At 38.2% G+C, this 14,817-nt stretch overlaps 1 protein-coding gene across 11 annotated transcripts in view; it reads left to right on the plus strand.

Annotated features, from left to right (window-relative positions):
- The window catches only part of LMO7 (LIM domain 7), a 196,471-nt gene that overhangs the window by 133,124 nt on the left and 48,530 nt on the right, over positions 1-14,817 (plus strand). For 10 of the 11 annotated variants that reach the window (XM_047848750.1, XM_047851792.1, XM_047850356.1 and 7 more), the window contains 4 exons: positions 3,450-3,480; positions 4,272-4,385; positions 8,572-8,770; positions 12,147-12,399. In XM_047848750.1, coding sequence (XP_047704706.1) covers positions 3,450-3,480; positions 4,272-4,385; positions 8,572-8,770; positions 12,147-12,399 — 597 coding nt within the window. Of the gene's footprint in view, positions 1-3,449; positions 3,481-4,271; positions 4,386-8,571; positions 8,771-12,146; positions 12,400-13,333; positions 13,613-14,817 lie in introns of all 11 variants that reach the window. The other variant, XM_047853442.1, reaches the window with a different exon arrangement.

Raw genomic sequence — 14,817 nt, forward strand, 5'->3', positions numbered from 1 at the left:
TTTGGCTTTTGTCTTTCAGAGCTCTGATGGGAAGCTCTTCATTGCAGGGACTAAAACCTTATCTTTGTACTTAGCACTCTTAAGTTGGTCTTTGTTTTTGAAGCTCTACCTTTTTGGACTCACTGATGTACAGTTGTAAAGAATTCCCTTTTATTGCAATTTTAGAAATAGTATTTTAAAAAAGAAACCCGATTATGGGTATCAATACAATTTGAATCAATTGGATATGTTTTAAGCAAGGTAATGCAATTTAACTGTTCTCCGACATGAATATTTATTAGGACTCTCCTGAGCTATTATCATTTTAGGCTTTCTCTTGCTAAGTTACATTTTTGTAAGCTAAATAAATGCATTCAGTCAATATTTGAGAGCATCTGTGTGCCATGCACTGTGCTAGGCATTGTTAATAAAATATTATGTGGTTGCCAAGTGGTAAACCTGTCTTAAGACACCTGAGATATGACAATAAACAAAACCACAAAAATCCTTTTGGAATCTGGTGCAGGAGAGCCGTAATGAATGCATGCATGCAGTAGATGGTTAGAAGTACAGAAATAAAGCAGGGATGAGTGGTGGGGAGTATCAGACAGGCTGGTTGCAATTTTAAATATCTGGGTCCAGCATGGCTTCAATAGGAAGCATTTGTACGGAGCTTGGTGAATAAATGGGCTCTGCCCTCTCTAGCTTATAGTCTAATGATAATGTTCCTTGATGAACACTTACCATGACAGTAGGGATTCTGCTAAGTACCTGCGTACATTTCCTCCTCATCTACTGAACTGGGGACCATTATCTCCAGTTTCATAAGAAGGAAACTGAAGCTTTGAGAGTCAAATTGCTCAGAAGGACATAGTACAATCCAGATCTGACCCAAAGCCCATCCTCTTACACATGGTATTACACCATGTCAACTCTTGAAGTATTTGTGGAGGAATTAGCTAACTTTGTAGATAGGGCTGCCTTATTTTTGGTTCTGTTGTGTTGGGCAGTAACTTGGCTGGCTCACGGAAAGTCTGTGTTACCATGAGCTTCCCTTTGAGCCTGTTCTATTTAAAAGGCTTTGGGATTGTGCCCGGTGGCCACAGAAGGCAAGGAAGCCACCTAGTTACTGACTTCCATGCGGTGGATTGTGTTTGCTATGTGTCAGAGAGTGGCCTCAATTGACTCCAGTAAATCATTGACTACTTGAATTCCTGGCATTACATTTCAGTGATAGGATACTAATTTGACTGGACTACATATCATTGTGTCCAAGAATGCATTATAAATGCTCATACATAGAAGAGAATGTAAAGTGCGTGGAAGGTTATGGTGCCAAGGTTACTGCTTATTATGCTTGTTACAGAATAGACCCATACCTCGCATTTATAGCGTTTGCTTTATTGTAATAAAAAGCAAATGGCAAAGGAGTGTGTTGGAATAGAAGCCTCCATGAGGGGAAGTGGAAAGGAGGTCAGGGGTTCAAGAGAGCTTTCTTCCTTCTGCCCTCAATGTGCTTAAGAGAATATTCCACTCAAAGCATCCCATTTTAATTGGATGGCAGTTTTCAGTGTAGCCTATGCTTTGTGTTGAATATTAATAGTTCTTTTGTGCTTAATTTCTGGGGTGTATATGTTGATCATGGTAAAAAGAAGCTCTATATTTTACAACTCTATGTGCTATTTTTTTAATGATCAGCTTTTAGTGATCCCCCTCCATTAACTGCTTCTAAAACTAAATGTTTTTGATTTTTACAAGATGATTTTCTTTTACTTAGGAGATAAGCTATGATTTGAACACTTAGGCTGTACAATTTATTCTTTTCATTTACCTTTTTGAAGTATAATAGAAATATATAAAGGGATATGTATTATAAGTGTACAATTCAAAGACCTCAGAGAAAGAGAACCCTTAGGTAGCCAGCTTCTAGATCAAAATAAAGGGAAATACCAGTGTCCCCCTTCTTTTTCTAATCATTCCACCATCCTTCTCCACAAGGGTAACTGGTCTCTTGACTTCTCCCATTATATCTGTGTTTTTGTACTTGCTATGAATAGTCTGTACTGTTTGTGTTTGGCTGCTTTTGCTTCTCATTGCTAGACTGAATCATGTGGTTGCATGCAGTTGCAGATTGCCCGCTCTTGTGGTCATATAATATTTCATTGTGGGTATCCTGTAATTTGTCCATCCTATTGTTAAAGACATATGTGCAGCTTCCAGTTTATTCTGTCATGAAAGGTGCTTCCGTAAACCTCATAAATGACTTTTGGTGAATATATGTAGGCATTTCTGTCCAGTAGACACCTAGGGGTGGAATTTCTGGGCCATAGAATATGCATAGACTTGGCTTGAATAGTTACTACCAAATGGATTAAAAATTAAAAAGTAGTTGATCAGTTTATATTTCTGCAATAGTGTGGGAACTTGTGGATTCTATTTTTGTCCTGTGCTGGGATGGGTGGGAGGTGCATGTTATTCTAGGGTCCATTTCACTTCATGTTTGTTTTACGGAAAGGAATGGCCATAGCTGTCTCATTGATTCTTTGAAAGCTAAGTTAAATATTTGTGTGCTCATTCTCTCCCCTTTTTCCTTTCTGTATACATGTCTTCTATGTTAGATATGTGTTTTATATATCTCCTATGTACACAGGATATATATGTATATACATTTTATTTGGCAAATATACATCACTTACAGACTTTAGGCTAGAAAGCCACCTTAGAGGTCACCTAGTTCTGGCTTCTCCAGTCTGAATTAGCAACAATCCTGCTTATAAGTGTGTCTAATGACAGGAAGTGCATTAGTTTAGGGTAACCCTTTGTTAATGAAGGGTTCCTTCTTCAACATTGTGCTGACATCTGCCTCCTTTTAACTTCTCCCATAAATATCATGCCCTTTTACAGGTGAGGGAGAAAACTCATGATTCTTGTGACAAAGTAAAATCACTTCAAGCAGAGATTCATGGCCATTTTTTAAATTGTACTTCTCAACATCTGTAGGACCTTGATCTCTAAGCATTTGCTCTGAGTAACTTGGATGAAAAACCCATGGACGATAGAAAAGAAAACTCTGCAAAAATGCTTTTTCTCCCCCTCTTTTTTTTTCTCAATTTTTGTTGCATGAGCACACTGATTCCTGCTTCCTGCTCTCCCCACTTTTTGAATGGTTTTAAACATTGTTTAAAATGAAAATACAAAAAATGCCAGTAGTACACTTAAAAAATCTATAATGAAAAAAATGAGAAAAAGACAAACTTGCTTATAGATAATGGACCATTCTATTTCATGAAATCAACGAATGTTGAAAAATTCTGATGGATAATATGCGGTCTAAGGTTTTTGAATGTCCAGGTGGTATTAATATTCATTCATTTAGAATAAAAGAATTTTTAGAATAAAAGACCTTTTTCTACTTAATAATTGAAGGCTCATAGATGTTACTTAATAGGCATTTTCTCTTTTCTTTACAGGCAAGAAGAGACTGATAGGAGAGTGAAAAATGTAAGCTATATTTAAGGGAACATTATTAATGGTTTTTTACTTACATGTTCTGTAATAAGACAGTGGTATCTAAAAATATCTGATACACTCTGAATCCTTTTTCTAATGGAATTTCTGACAGTAGCCAACAAGTCAGGAACTCTAAATATGTTTAAATAAGGTGAAGCCATATGTTCTCTGACATCAGAGTGTAGGAGGGTAGGTGAAACCTGGGAAGTGGCATCTTATATGTGAGTAAGGGTGGGAAAGGCAAAAAACACACTTCAGGATCTTTAGAGGTGTAAGTCAAACCACAAGATCAGACTTTAAGGAAAAACACTGAATGTGTAAGAACTCCGGGTAATTGCTCGGTGCACACTTCTAACATTCTTCATATTAGAAGAGTTTCTAAAACTGTGACAGCTTTAGTTAAAAAAAATATAAGAGCTCAAGATCCTTATTAAGGAAGCTGAGAATTCCTGATTTTAAGAGTTTAAGCTGTAAATTTGTTGGAAAAATTTATTGCTTTGGAAGTTTAATTTGCTTTCTTCATAAATGTTTTCCTTCAGATGAACTAGTAGATTATACAAATGCCTATTGACATCTGAGCTTTTGGTCTGAGAATGTGCTCGGAGACAGAAATCTAAGAATAATTAACATTTTTAATGGCCCTTCTCCTTCACATAATTTAAAAGAAAACCTACTTTTCAACCATAGATAAATACACTATCTTCTGTCTGGAGTGCTCAGCTGCATTTGAACTTGCAACTAGTTACTAACTAGACTGATGTTGTTTCATGGCATTTTTCAAGGTTTTGATAACATTGTACTGGTTGGGAAGAAAAGCACAAAGTAACCCCTACTATAATGGACCCTATCTTAATTTGAAAGCATTTGAGAATCTTTTAGGACAAGCTCTGACTAAGGTAAGGAAACTACATCTGGATTCAATGAATACTGTTCCTTATACTACTGCTTTGTCCTTCCCCACTCCCTGTATTCCTTTCCTTCCACTTCCCTTTTTCGTTCTTCCCCTCTTCTAACAAATATGGCAGCTCCTATTATCTTTACTCCACTCTGGATTGTGCTGGGTAGAAAGCATTGTTATTTATTTGCTGACTTTGTATGCCACCGCAAAGCAGTGAGGGAGTCTAGGAATTTATTTCTTAATTTTAGGTAATTCAATGACCGACATATCTGCTTCCTTTCTAAGGCACTGGATATAAGTTAACTCTTTCTATATTAGGAAATTCAACCTGTATTAGAGAGGTGCTGCAGGATAGCTACCGTGTGTTGAAGTTACTCAGTTTCTCTATCTTAATATGTTGTCATGTTTCATTAGATCTCTATGCCCATACTCCATCCTCCCCATAATTCTGTCATATTGCTTGTGTTTCCTAGACAGCAGTAAATGCTGTTACAGGAAACATGATATGGGGCTTAAATTAGAATCTTTTGTTTTAAACACATTTCCAGTCCTTTATGTCCTAAACTCAGTGTTGTAGCTTTTGAATGCTCAAGGATTCCTTGAGGAGGGTCAAGTGCCAGGACTGACCATAGTTCTGCCAAATTTTCATTTATAGGATCCAAATGGGGAAATTAAGTTCTCTAGGGGGATATTTATCCAGGGGAATTTACAGTGCTCAGAAGAAAATAGGTAGTTAAAATAATATATCATCATCTGATTCATAGTAGTTGCTCCATGGGTTTTTATGGTGATTAAATGGTACTGTACCAATAAGGCATTTAACATTAGTCTCTGGCACATTGTAAGGATGAAATAAATGTTAGTTACCATGATTGGAAGATAGAAATTTAGGCCAGGATGAAAATGAGCACCTTGCCTAACATCTACTTTGATCTTGAAATCCTTTTGCTTGAGTCTGGCCACATATACTGTAGAAATATGAGATTATAGAGCAAAGAAGATTAAAGTATTCCTTCTTGATTTTTATTTTTGAATTGTAGGGAGCGGATGGTACTTCACCCAAATTCTTTGAAACAGTTAATTCAAGTTATAGAGCATTGTTCTAGATGTTGGAAAAACAGTCACGAAAGGCCCATCATCCTAGAGCACGAGTGTCTGATGGAGACAGATGAACAGGTCACAGAAGTTGAAGAAGATAAGGCTGTGATGGATGAATGTGCAGGTGGCCTGGGGCATGAGCAGAGCCTTGCCTTACAGTTATGTCAGCTAAGAAAACATCCAGTTAAAAATAATGTGGGGCTTTGGCTCCTGCATCAGTGCTCTCTTCACAGCCTTTGGTTCTTTTTATGGCAGTCTGACTCAGGTTGAATAACCCTAGTACAGCATTTGTGCTGGGAATGCTTTATTAAAAGCTGTTTCCTGTCACCAGTGTCACAACCAGAATAGGTAAAAAAAAAAAAATTGATCAAACCTCAGTTGTTGCCATTCCATTATTATGGAGTGGGGATAGCAGTAAGAAGTGTGTAAATACGTATGATCTCTGTTTTGCATCTGTTCTGTTCCACTCAGTCATTGTGTTCAGATGTTTCCCACTGAAGTAGATAATGCTTAATGGCCAATCCAGAATGTCAATTAAAAAACAAAAAAAAATTCGTGAGCTGTTGCACCTGAGTCATCATATAATCGGAGATGACTCATTTTAGATGACTTGTCAGAGGGAAGTCCTCGTAAAAACCAGGCACTAAGGCCAGACTCAGGTTCTTTTATAACTGAGGTGGCCCATCATCAATAACTTTAAGATAACTTTTTATGAGGTCAAAAATCATCTCACTGTATGTTGAGGACTCTGATACTTCCACAAGTGCATGTCTAAGAAACCTGAAAGAGCTAAAGATATATTTTAAAAAATTGTAATCTTTTTATATTTTGAGAATTAGTTGGGTGGTACCAGCACTAGGCCCAGCTTCCCCATCTCCTTGAAAATAAGGTACAAGGTAGGTGCTGACATTTTTACGATAGGATATCAATGCTAATGCCAGGGTGTCTGGCATCGAAAGTATATGAAAGCTCACGTAAATCCACTAGATCTTATTGGTGCTTCATACACTTGTCCAACAGTTGAACCATGAGTTGACAGAGTCTCAGCCAAAAGTGTGCCCGGGACAGCTGCTAATGATGCATTGTAAACATTCTTTTTTCAACTTTATCCATATGTTGAAAATGTTCATAATTATAAAAGTTGAAAGAATACTACAACAAATACCCAAATATGTACTGTCTGGTTCAATTGTTAAAAACTTCCCATACTGGCTTTACCCATGTGTCTATCCATTCATCTGTTTTTACTTAACCATTTCAAGGTAAATTGTAGATTTCTTATGTCTAAAAACTCAGCATGCATCTCTTAAGAGTAAGCATATTCTAGGGGCGCCTGGGTGGCTCAGTCGGTTAAGCGTTCGACTTCAGCCAGGTCACGATCTCGCGGTCCGTGAGTTCGAGCCCCGCGTCAGGCTCTGGGCTGATGGCTCAGAGCCTGGAGCCTGTTTCCGATTCTGTGTCTCCCTCTCTCTCTGCCCCTCCCCCGTTCATGCTCTGTCTCTCTCTGTCCCAAAAATAAATAAACGTTGAAAAAAAAATTAAAAAAAAAGAGTAAGCATATTCTTCCATATAGCTACAATGTCTATTATGTTGAAGGAAATTATTAAATGTTCCCTACTATCTATTACCTAGTCCGTATTCAGAATTTCCCAGTTGTCTCCCAGCTTTCTTTCATGGCTCATTTTATCTGAGTTCTGAGTAATCAAGATTCACATATTACATCTGGGTGTTAGGAATTCCTACGTTCTTTAAACTGTCTCTGTAGTTTGCTCATCTGAGACTAGCATTTCTGATTTATATACTAATGACATTGTATGAAAAAATTAGTCATTAGATGTTCTTTGATTACTATGTATCAGGACAAGGCTAAGGGCTTTATAATTTTACTTAAATCCTAATTTTAAAAAGTCCAGTTTTGGGGCACCTGGGTAGCTCAGTCAGTTGAACGTCTGACTCTTGATTTTGGCCCAGGTCCCGATGCCAGGATCGTGAGGTCGAGCCCCGCGTGAGACTGCTTAAGATTTTGATTTTTCTCTTTCTGTCCCTCTGCCCTTCACCCCAGCTCGTGCTCTCTTTCTGTCTCTCAAAAAAAAAAAAAAAAGTCCAGTTTTATTTTGCTATTAGCTGTTTCATAAAGGAATGTTATTCAAAATAATGCTTATATACGTATTATATATATTTGTATAATGTATATAAATTTTAAAAGATTTTACCTTTAATCTCTACACCCAACATGGGACTTGAACTCATAACCCTGAGATCAAGAGTCGCATGCTCTACCGACTAAGCCAGCCAGGTACCCTCAAAAGGATACTTGTAATAAGTTCTATATAATTTACAAACCTATGGCTAATCACATTTGTTATCTGTCTATTTATCTCTCATGTGAGCCAAACAAATAAATACTTTCTAAGATTGAGGGAAAGTAAATTTTGAATGTCTGCAGACAAGTCTACTTTCCTTGGCTCAGATCTAGGTGTTGTGATCAGTGGAAATGAATGAACTCTGGTGTATGCCTGCTGTCCTTGCCCTTTTATCTGTTTTTAAAGTTTTTTCTTAAGAAACTGTGAGTTAAAGTTACTTTATTCTAAACACTGCAAATATTTCCTGGAGGGTAGTTAAAGTTACTTTATTCTAAACACTGCAAATATTTCCTGGAGGGTAGGCTGACTAGAGTCTTGTTAACTTACCTCCTTTGGAACATGGAAATTAAGGTTGACTTTTTGCTTTGACTCCTTTCATGTTTATTGCCAGATACCTGTAGTCACTGATTTTTAGCATTTGAATCTATTATTAGCTTCTCTTTTATTAAAATGCCCCCCCACACTTATTTTTAGATAAACTGTAGTCGTTTATTAAATACTATTGAATACCTCCTCATTGTTACCTAAGTGCCAAATACTGTGGGAAAACATTTACAGATTTATACTCTGATTTTTGTCAGATTTTTTTTAATGTTTAACAGAGAAATCTCATTGCCACACCTATCAAATACAGCACAACTTGAGCTATACAAACAAGTAATGACTGATTACATTTTTGGAAGTTTATGCTGACTCACTCTTCTTTAAAACCTTTTCCTTTAGGCTCTTGAAGACTCCAGGTGCCTGAAAAGGAGTGGCAGGGACAGTGGTTACGGTGATATCTGGTGTGCTGAACGTGGAGAATTTCCTACTCCTCCAGGCAACCATAAGAGAGAAGATTCGTTTGAAAGCTTGGACTCTTTGGGGTCTAGGTCATTCACAAGCTGCTCCTCTGATATCACGCTGAGAGGGGGACGTGAGGGTGAGTTGCATCTTTGACTGTCAGTGTATTTTGTGCTTGTTTGCATTATTAAGAGAAAATTGGAAATAGAGAGTAGGAAAATGGAGCAAAAACATTTGGGGCAAAAATTTTACAAAGATGTGGATTTCCATAGAGACTAAAATATTGGGGGTTTCTTTCTCGTTTTCCATTTCTTTTTTTTCTTTCTTTCTTTCTTTTCCTTTCTCATTGCTTCCTCACTGTATTACCACTAGAGTGATCATTGTTTCATTGTTTTTCATTCCATGGTTAGAAAAGAGTGGGGAGGAGACCATTAACTGTGACCTGTTCTATCAATGATGATCTATCCTGATTCTCTTCTGTCCAGATGCAGGTTTGATAATCTGTGCTATGAGGCCTATTTACCAATGTACCTAAACATAAAAAAGAAAGCTTCTATAAAATTCTGCTCTAGTTTCTGAATACTTTTCTCTCCAAAAGATAAAAAAATTTCTCTTGAGGAAAAGGAGGAAACATATCCCTGTAATTCTGTCCAAAAAAAATGATTGATATCTACCAGGATATATTATTATGCTAAACTTTGATAAATTAAGTAGCCATACTAGCATGGTGTTAGGAAACCTCTTTTGTTTTTATTAGGGTCAGAGCGAATCCAGGACAGAGTGAGAAAAGAACATAAAATGAAAGTTACTTTGTTACGAGTTTCAAAATCCTAATATTATGGCCACATCAGTTACTTAAATGCATGTCTTCTAACAATGGCTATTGGATGGGGTCAGAAATTCCCGACTGTGTACCTTTAACAATTCAAATTCGGATGGATCAAAACCACAAGTAAAGTTTCTGTGCTTCTAGCATCGACATGAAAAAATGGAGAGTTCTGGTTGTGAGTTGGTGCTAAATTGTTAGGGATTTTACTTTGCTGGTTATTTTGATAATTACTTTTATGTTTTTACTTGTTTTTCCTAATGTTGTTATCAAAAAACATTTAAAACCTCAACGAAGTTGAAAGAATTTTACAGTGAATACTCATGTTCCAAGCCCTAGTTCTTACCATAACATTTTACTGGGCTTGCTTTACCACATATCTTCCCCTCCCTCTATATACATTAATTATCCATCTTGGTGTTTGAGGCACTTCAGAGTACATTAGACTTTGCCTAAATACTTTAGCACGCAGTGCTCAACTACAATTCAATCTTTGTTGTTGTTGTTCTGATGTAAATTTACAAAAAAAGCAATGGATGTACAATGGATTTGGTTTTGAAAAATAATCAACAAATTAAGTGAAACGCAACCCCATCTCTAGGTTTTAGAGTAGTAGTGGCATTTGAAATTTTAAAAAAATGAGTAGCTATCAAAGAGTTACCCTTTATGATTATTGTTGCATGTGTTGGTGGCTGCTATCCAGGTATGACATTTTCATGGCCCAGATGACTAGTACAGGGTTAAGGAAATGAATCTGAGTTTATAGTTCATCTGAGTGATTAAAACTGTAAAAGCAGAGGCTGACGTTCTTAATGAGCTATATTCCTTTGTCCTGACTGGATAACCTAAAACATTCAGTGTTTAAATTTATATCTGACCAACAAAGAATAACAGGGGCAAAGACTGAAGGCATGTGGGAATATACAGACTTCCGTCGGTTCAGTATAGTCGTCCCGAGTGTGGAATTAAAGTCCTCTCCTCAGATACTTGGTGGACTGGATGCCTGGTATGTGTGACAGAAAGCAGATGGCCACTGTCACACTGCTTCCTGATCTTGGGAAAGGGGTTGCAGAGCTTGTGTGAAGAGTGCGGAAGGGAAGATGTGGTACTTACAACTGAGGAAGAAGAGAAAAGCCTGAGGGCCACCCGGATGATCAAACTTTTTTGCAATCAGCATGTTGAAATTCTGCTGCCTGCCTGGTTGAGATCCCAAACTGATCCCCACCCTCCCGCCCCTTAGGATAATATTTTTAAGTTAACAAACTGAAAAGTCAAATTCCTTAGTTTTATACGAACTCCCTTTCCATATCAAGAATATTTGCTTACTCTGTGGGAACTTCACTGCACTCAAAAATAAAAAGATTTTAGCTTTAAAACTTCCAAAGTAGAAAATCTCCCTGTGTGTTTAAAATTCCACATGTACACATTCAGGCAAGAACCTCTAAGACCTTTCTTATTTGCAACAAAATGGGATATTCAGGAAGTGGTAAAAATGGAAGCACCTGATGATTGACCATTAACCCTCCTGGTGTAGCTGCTCATTCTTACTCCCTTTTTGCCTTTTCTCCTTTACCCTATTCCAGCCTCACAGTCTCCCAGGGTGTGTGAAACCACTTCCTGTAGGCCATTCTCATTGTTATTTACTGTAGATTTCTGCCAGGCAGGAGGGAGGAGACCAGATGGCCTTGAGCACAGGTTGACCTGCCCTGAGTTCACTGTGCCCAGAGGCTGCAGCTGTCAGGTACCAGCTATCCTCTGAAGGAACCCTGGCGGGAAGGGGGCAACCTCTACAAACTATCTTTGCAAATACATGGAGGCAGAAAGAACAAAAGGGTAGAAAAGGGAGACAACTCAGCGTGGATCTGTAGTAGTATTTTGTAGTCTCTTTTCTTCCTGTGTCTTTACAAGAGTAGACTTATTTATTTAAGAGAACAGATCAGCATTTGTGTCTATCTGACCTTGAGGTGTATCACAGTGTATTCTTTTGAATTTGTATTTAAATGATTTGATTTGATTTTGGAATCAAAATACAAGGTTCCCAGTATTTTCGTGGCCACCCTGAGAAAAATCCTTGAGTTGTGTGTGTTCATTTAGACATGAGGCTTGATATTCCTTTGGACCAAATGATTACTGAAGTTCCAACCTCCTGTTTAATGTGTGACCTTTGCCTATAGGGATCTCACAATGATGTAGCCAACCCCTTCCTGATACTATGCTTTCTACTGCTTTTTCCATGTCCTCCCTTATCTCTCTTGCCCTCACAGAAATTTGAGACAATGGTGTGCTTTCTTTTAAATTACAGACTTTTCCTTGAATGACTCTTTGATCTAGTTTTCGGTGTCTTTGACTCAATTGCTATATTTTACTCATATGTATTCCATCAATAAATTTTATGTACAGTCACAGGGTCAAGGAGGATTGGGAAGAAAAGAAGTTCAGTGGTTAATGGGGACATTTTCTGTTTAGAATGTTCAACAGTAAAAGAATGTAGCGCATGTGCCTCCAGTATGCAAAGCAAGTTCCTCCTAATGGATCTTATCACAACTTCATGACAAATTTCTAAAAATATTCCCCAGAGTTAGCAGAAGAGCCCTGGGTTTCCAAGGGAAAGACAAAGCAGGCATGCTGTGTGGGTTCAGTTAGACAAATGATCTGGAGAGTAAAGCAAATTCTCGTGCTTTTTTTATAGGTTGCGAAAGCGACACAGATTCTGAATTTCCATCCAAGATGCAGGATTATAATAAAGACGATATGTCCTATCGAAGGATTTCAGCTATTGAACCAAAATCTGCTTTACCATTCAATCGTTTTTTACCCAACAAAAGTAGACAGCCATCCTATGTGCCAGCGCCGTTGAGGAAGAAAAAGCCGGACAAATACGAGGATAACAGAAGAAGTTGGGCAAGCCCGGTCTATACAGAAGCGGATGGAACATTTCCAAGGTACTGGGATGCGAGCTGATGATGGAGTTTTAAAATTCAGTGCACTTTGTGAATTTGCAGGGATATTTAAATGTGGGAAAAGGAATAGTTCTTAAAATGTATTTCATAGCCCAAAAATTTTACTAATGAAAATGCATTTTTTTCTTACTATTATCTTTAGTCATGCATATCCTGAAGTTGTTTCTTCCCTTTTAGAATGTCAGCCTATGGTGTGTTGGTTCTTTTTTTAGATACATGCCTTTAGCTTATTGACATCTTTCAGCATATTGGATGACTTCTGCTTTTCACTGTGAGCTGTTGTTTTCTTCCATTTTTTCCCTGTTTGATTGATCTCAGTGGACACACAGAGAATCCTTTAATTTCCCATCAAATTAGCAAAGCAGAGTGGGATTTTTCCAATGCAGCTTCCTGTCAGAAGGAGGTATACGGTTCTGAAAGTGGTTCGGACTCCGAGGATGAACGAAGGTTGCCTGATGTAGTTTTGGATGACTTAGCCAACCGTAGATTCCAAGTGAAAAAGAGGCCTGAGTGTTTCATCTCGAAAACCACCTCTCCTAGCTCTTATTCGCAAAGGTTTTCTCCTGCTGACCCATTAGCCACTGGGCTGTACGCGTTGACGAGGTCAGAAAAATTCTCCTAGATCAGAATGTCTGTTATGTTGATTTTAATATATAACACCCCAGATTGTTTGCAATTTTATCTCTTTTTAACACATCTTATAATTATCTTTGGCCCTTGCATATCATGCTATCCTCTGATTAAAATGAGATGCTGTTATCATGCCTTAACTTTGTTCTAGGAGCTGTCATAATAGAGTGGCAACTAATTTGTCTCATTCAGTGATATAAACTTTGTGAGCCAGAAAGCATGCCTTTTGTGTTCTGTGTCACAAACTGCTCATTCAGTGTCTTAACTGGTTGGATGTTTTGAACAGTAATGAGAGGAGAACTTGGGGTACCAATGTGGAGAATTGGCCAACAGTACAAGAAACTTCAAACTCCTCTTGTTACTTGGAAGAGAAAGAAGCAAAGACAAGTACACCCAACACTGTAAAGGATGATCTTTATGTACGAAAGCTAAGTCCAATCATGCCAAACCCAGGGCATGCTTTTGATCAGTTTCTTCCCAAATGTTGGATCCCAGAAGATGTGAACTGGAAAAGAATAAAAAGAGAAACTTACAAACCATGGTATAAAGAATTTCAGGGATTCAGGTTTGTCTCTGTGCATGTTTCTGTTGTTCTAATGTTCATTCGGCACCCTGGCTGGGTGTGTTCCGTGTGTGCTTTTTACGAGAGGGAAAGAGAAAGGTTCCTTTTCCCTTTAATACCCATAGAACCTCTATCACTGAAAAAAAAAATGCTGTTTAAGTTTAAACCTTAGGATCTGGATCTTAAAAAGCCTTCTGCATGGCAGTATTTTCAGTAGTTCTAGTTTTCTCCAACTCTTTCTCCTTTCCTCCCTCCTTTCTCTGTATCACTCTACAGTAGGAGGAATTCAGATTCTGAGGATGAGGATTCAGGCTCTCACAGAAGCTCCTCCATTTTTAGTAGAATCCAAAAAGCAAAGCGTAGGCTAGACAGCAACTGCCAAAGACGTTCACTCTTGCTGGAACTGGCTACCAGAGGGGCCAAGAACTCCTGGGACACCCATGCAGCCAGGAGAGCCAGTGGTGCCGCGGACGAGCCCAGGTGTACCTGTGTGCATGAGCCTGCCTGCTTTGAGTCGGGCCTGGGACATCTGTGCCAGTTTCTGCTGCTACTTTAATCTCTGACCATGATGCACTGGGTCATGAAACCTTGTAACATTTAGCATAAAAGCATAATGTATAACGTATTGCTTTCTGTGGGAACATATGAGCTTGGAAGTCTATGGAATTAAATATTCTTCACAGTAATGTACAAGATAGTACATGTGGCATAGTCTGTGCTTTTGGAAAATTATTTCTAAAAAGCTTTTGTGAAAGTTGACCTAATTCTGTGGTTTTGTTATGTACGGAGATATGGAGAAAGGAAATAACCTTTTTTAAAAAAGTTTTTATTTAAAAATTTTCTTTGAATGTTTATTTTTGAGAGACAGAGAGAGACAGAGCACAAACAGGAGAGGGGCAGAAAGAGAGAGGGAGAAACAGAATCTGAAACAGGCTCCAGGCTCTGAGCTGTCAGCACAGAGCCTGACGTGGGGCTCAAACTCAGACCGTGAGATCATGACCTGAGCCAAAGTCAGACGCTTAACCGACTGAGCCACCCAGGCGCTCCAGAAAATAACTTTTAGATAGACACCAGGGCGCACAAGTCTAGTGGGAAAATGCAGAGAAAGGATTTTTTTTTAAAGTTTATTTATTTATTTTGAGAAAGAGAGGGAGCTGTGCATGCACGAGCAGGGGAGAGTCAGAAAGAGAGGGAAAGAGAGAGAGAAT

This window comes from Prionailurus viverrinus, chromosome A1, assembly GCF_022837055.1.
Source record: "Prionailurus viverrinus isolate Anna chromosome A1, UM_Priviv_1.0, whole genome shotgun sequence".
NCBI classification, from domain to species: Eukaryota; Metazoa; Chordata; class Mammalia; order Carnivora; family Felidae; genus Prionailurus; species Prionailurus viverrinus.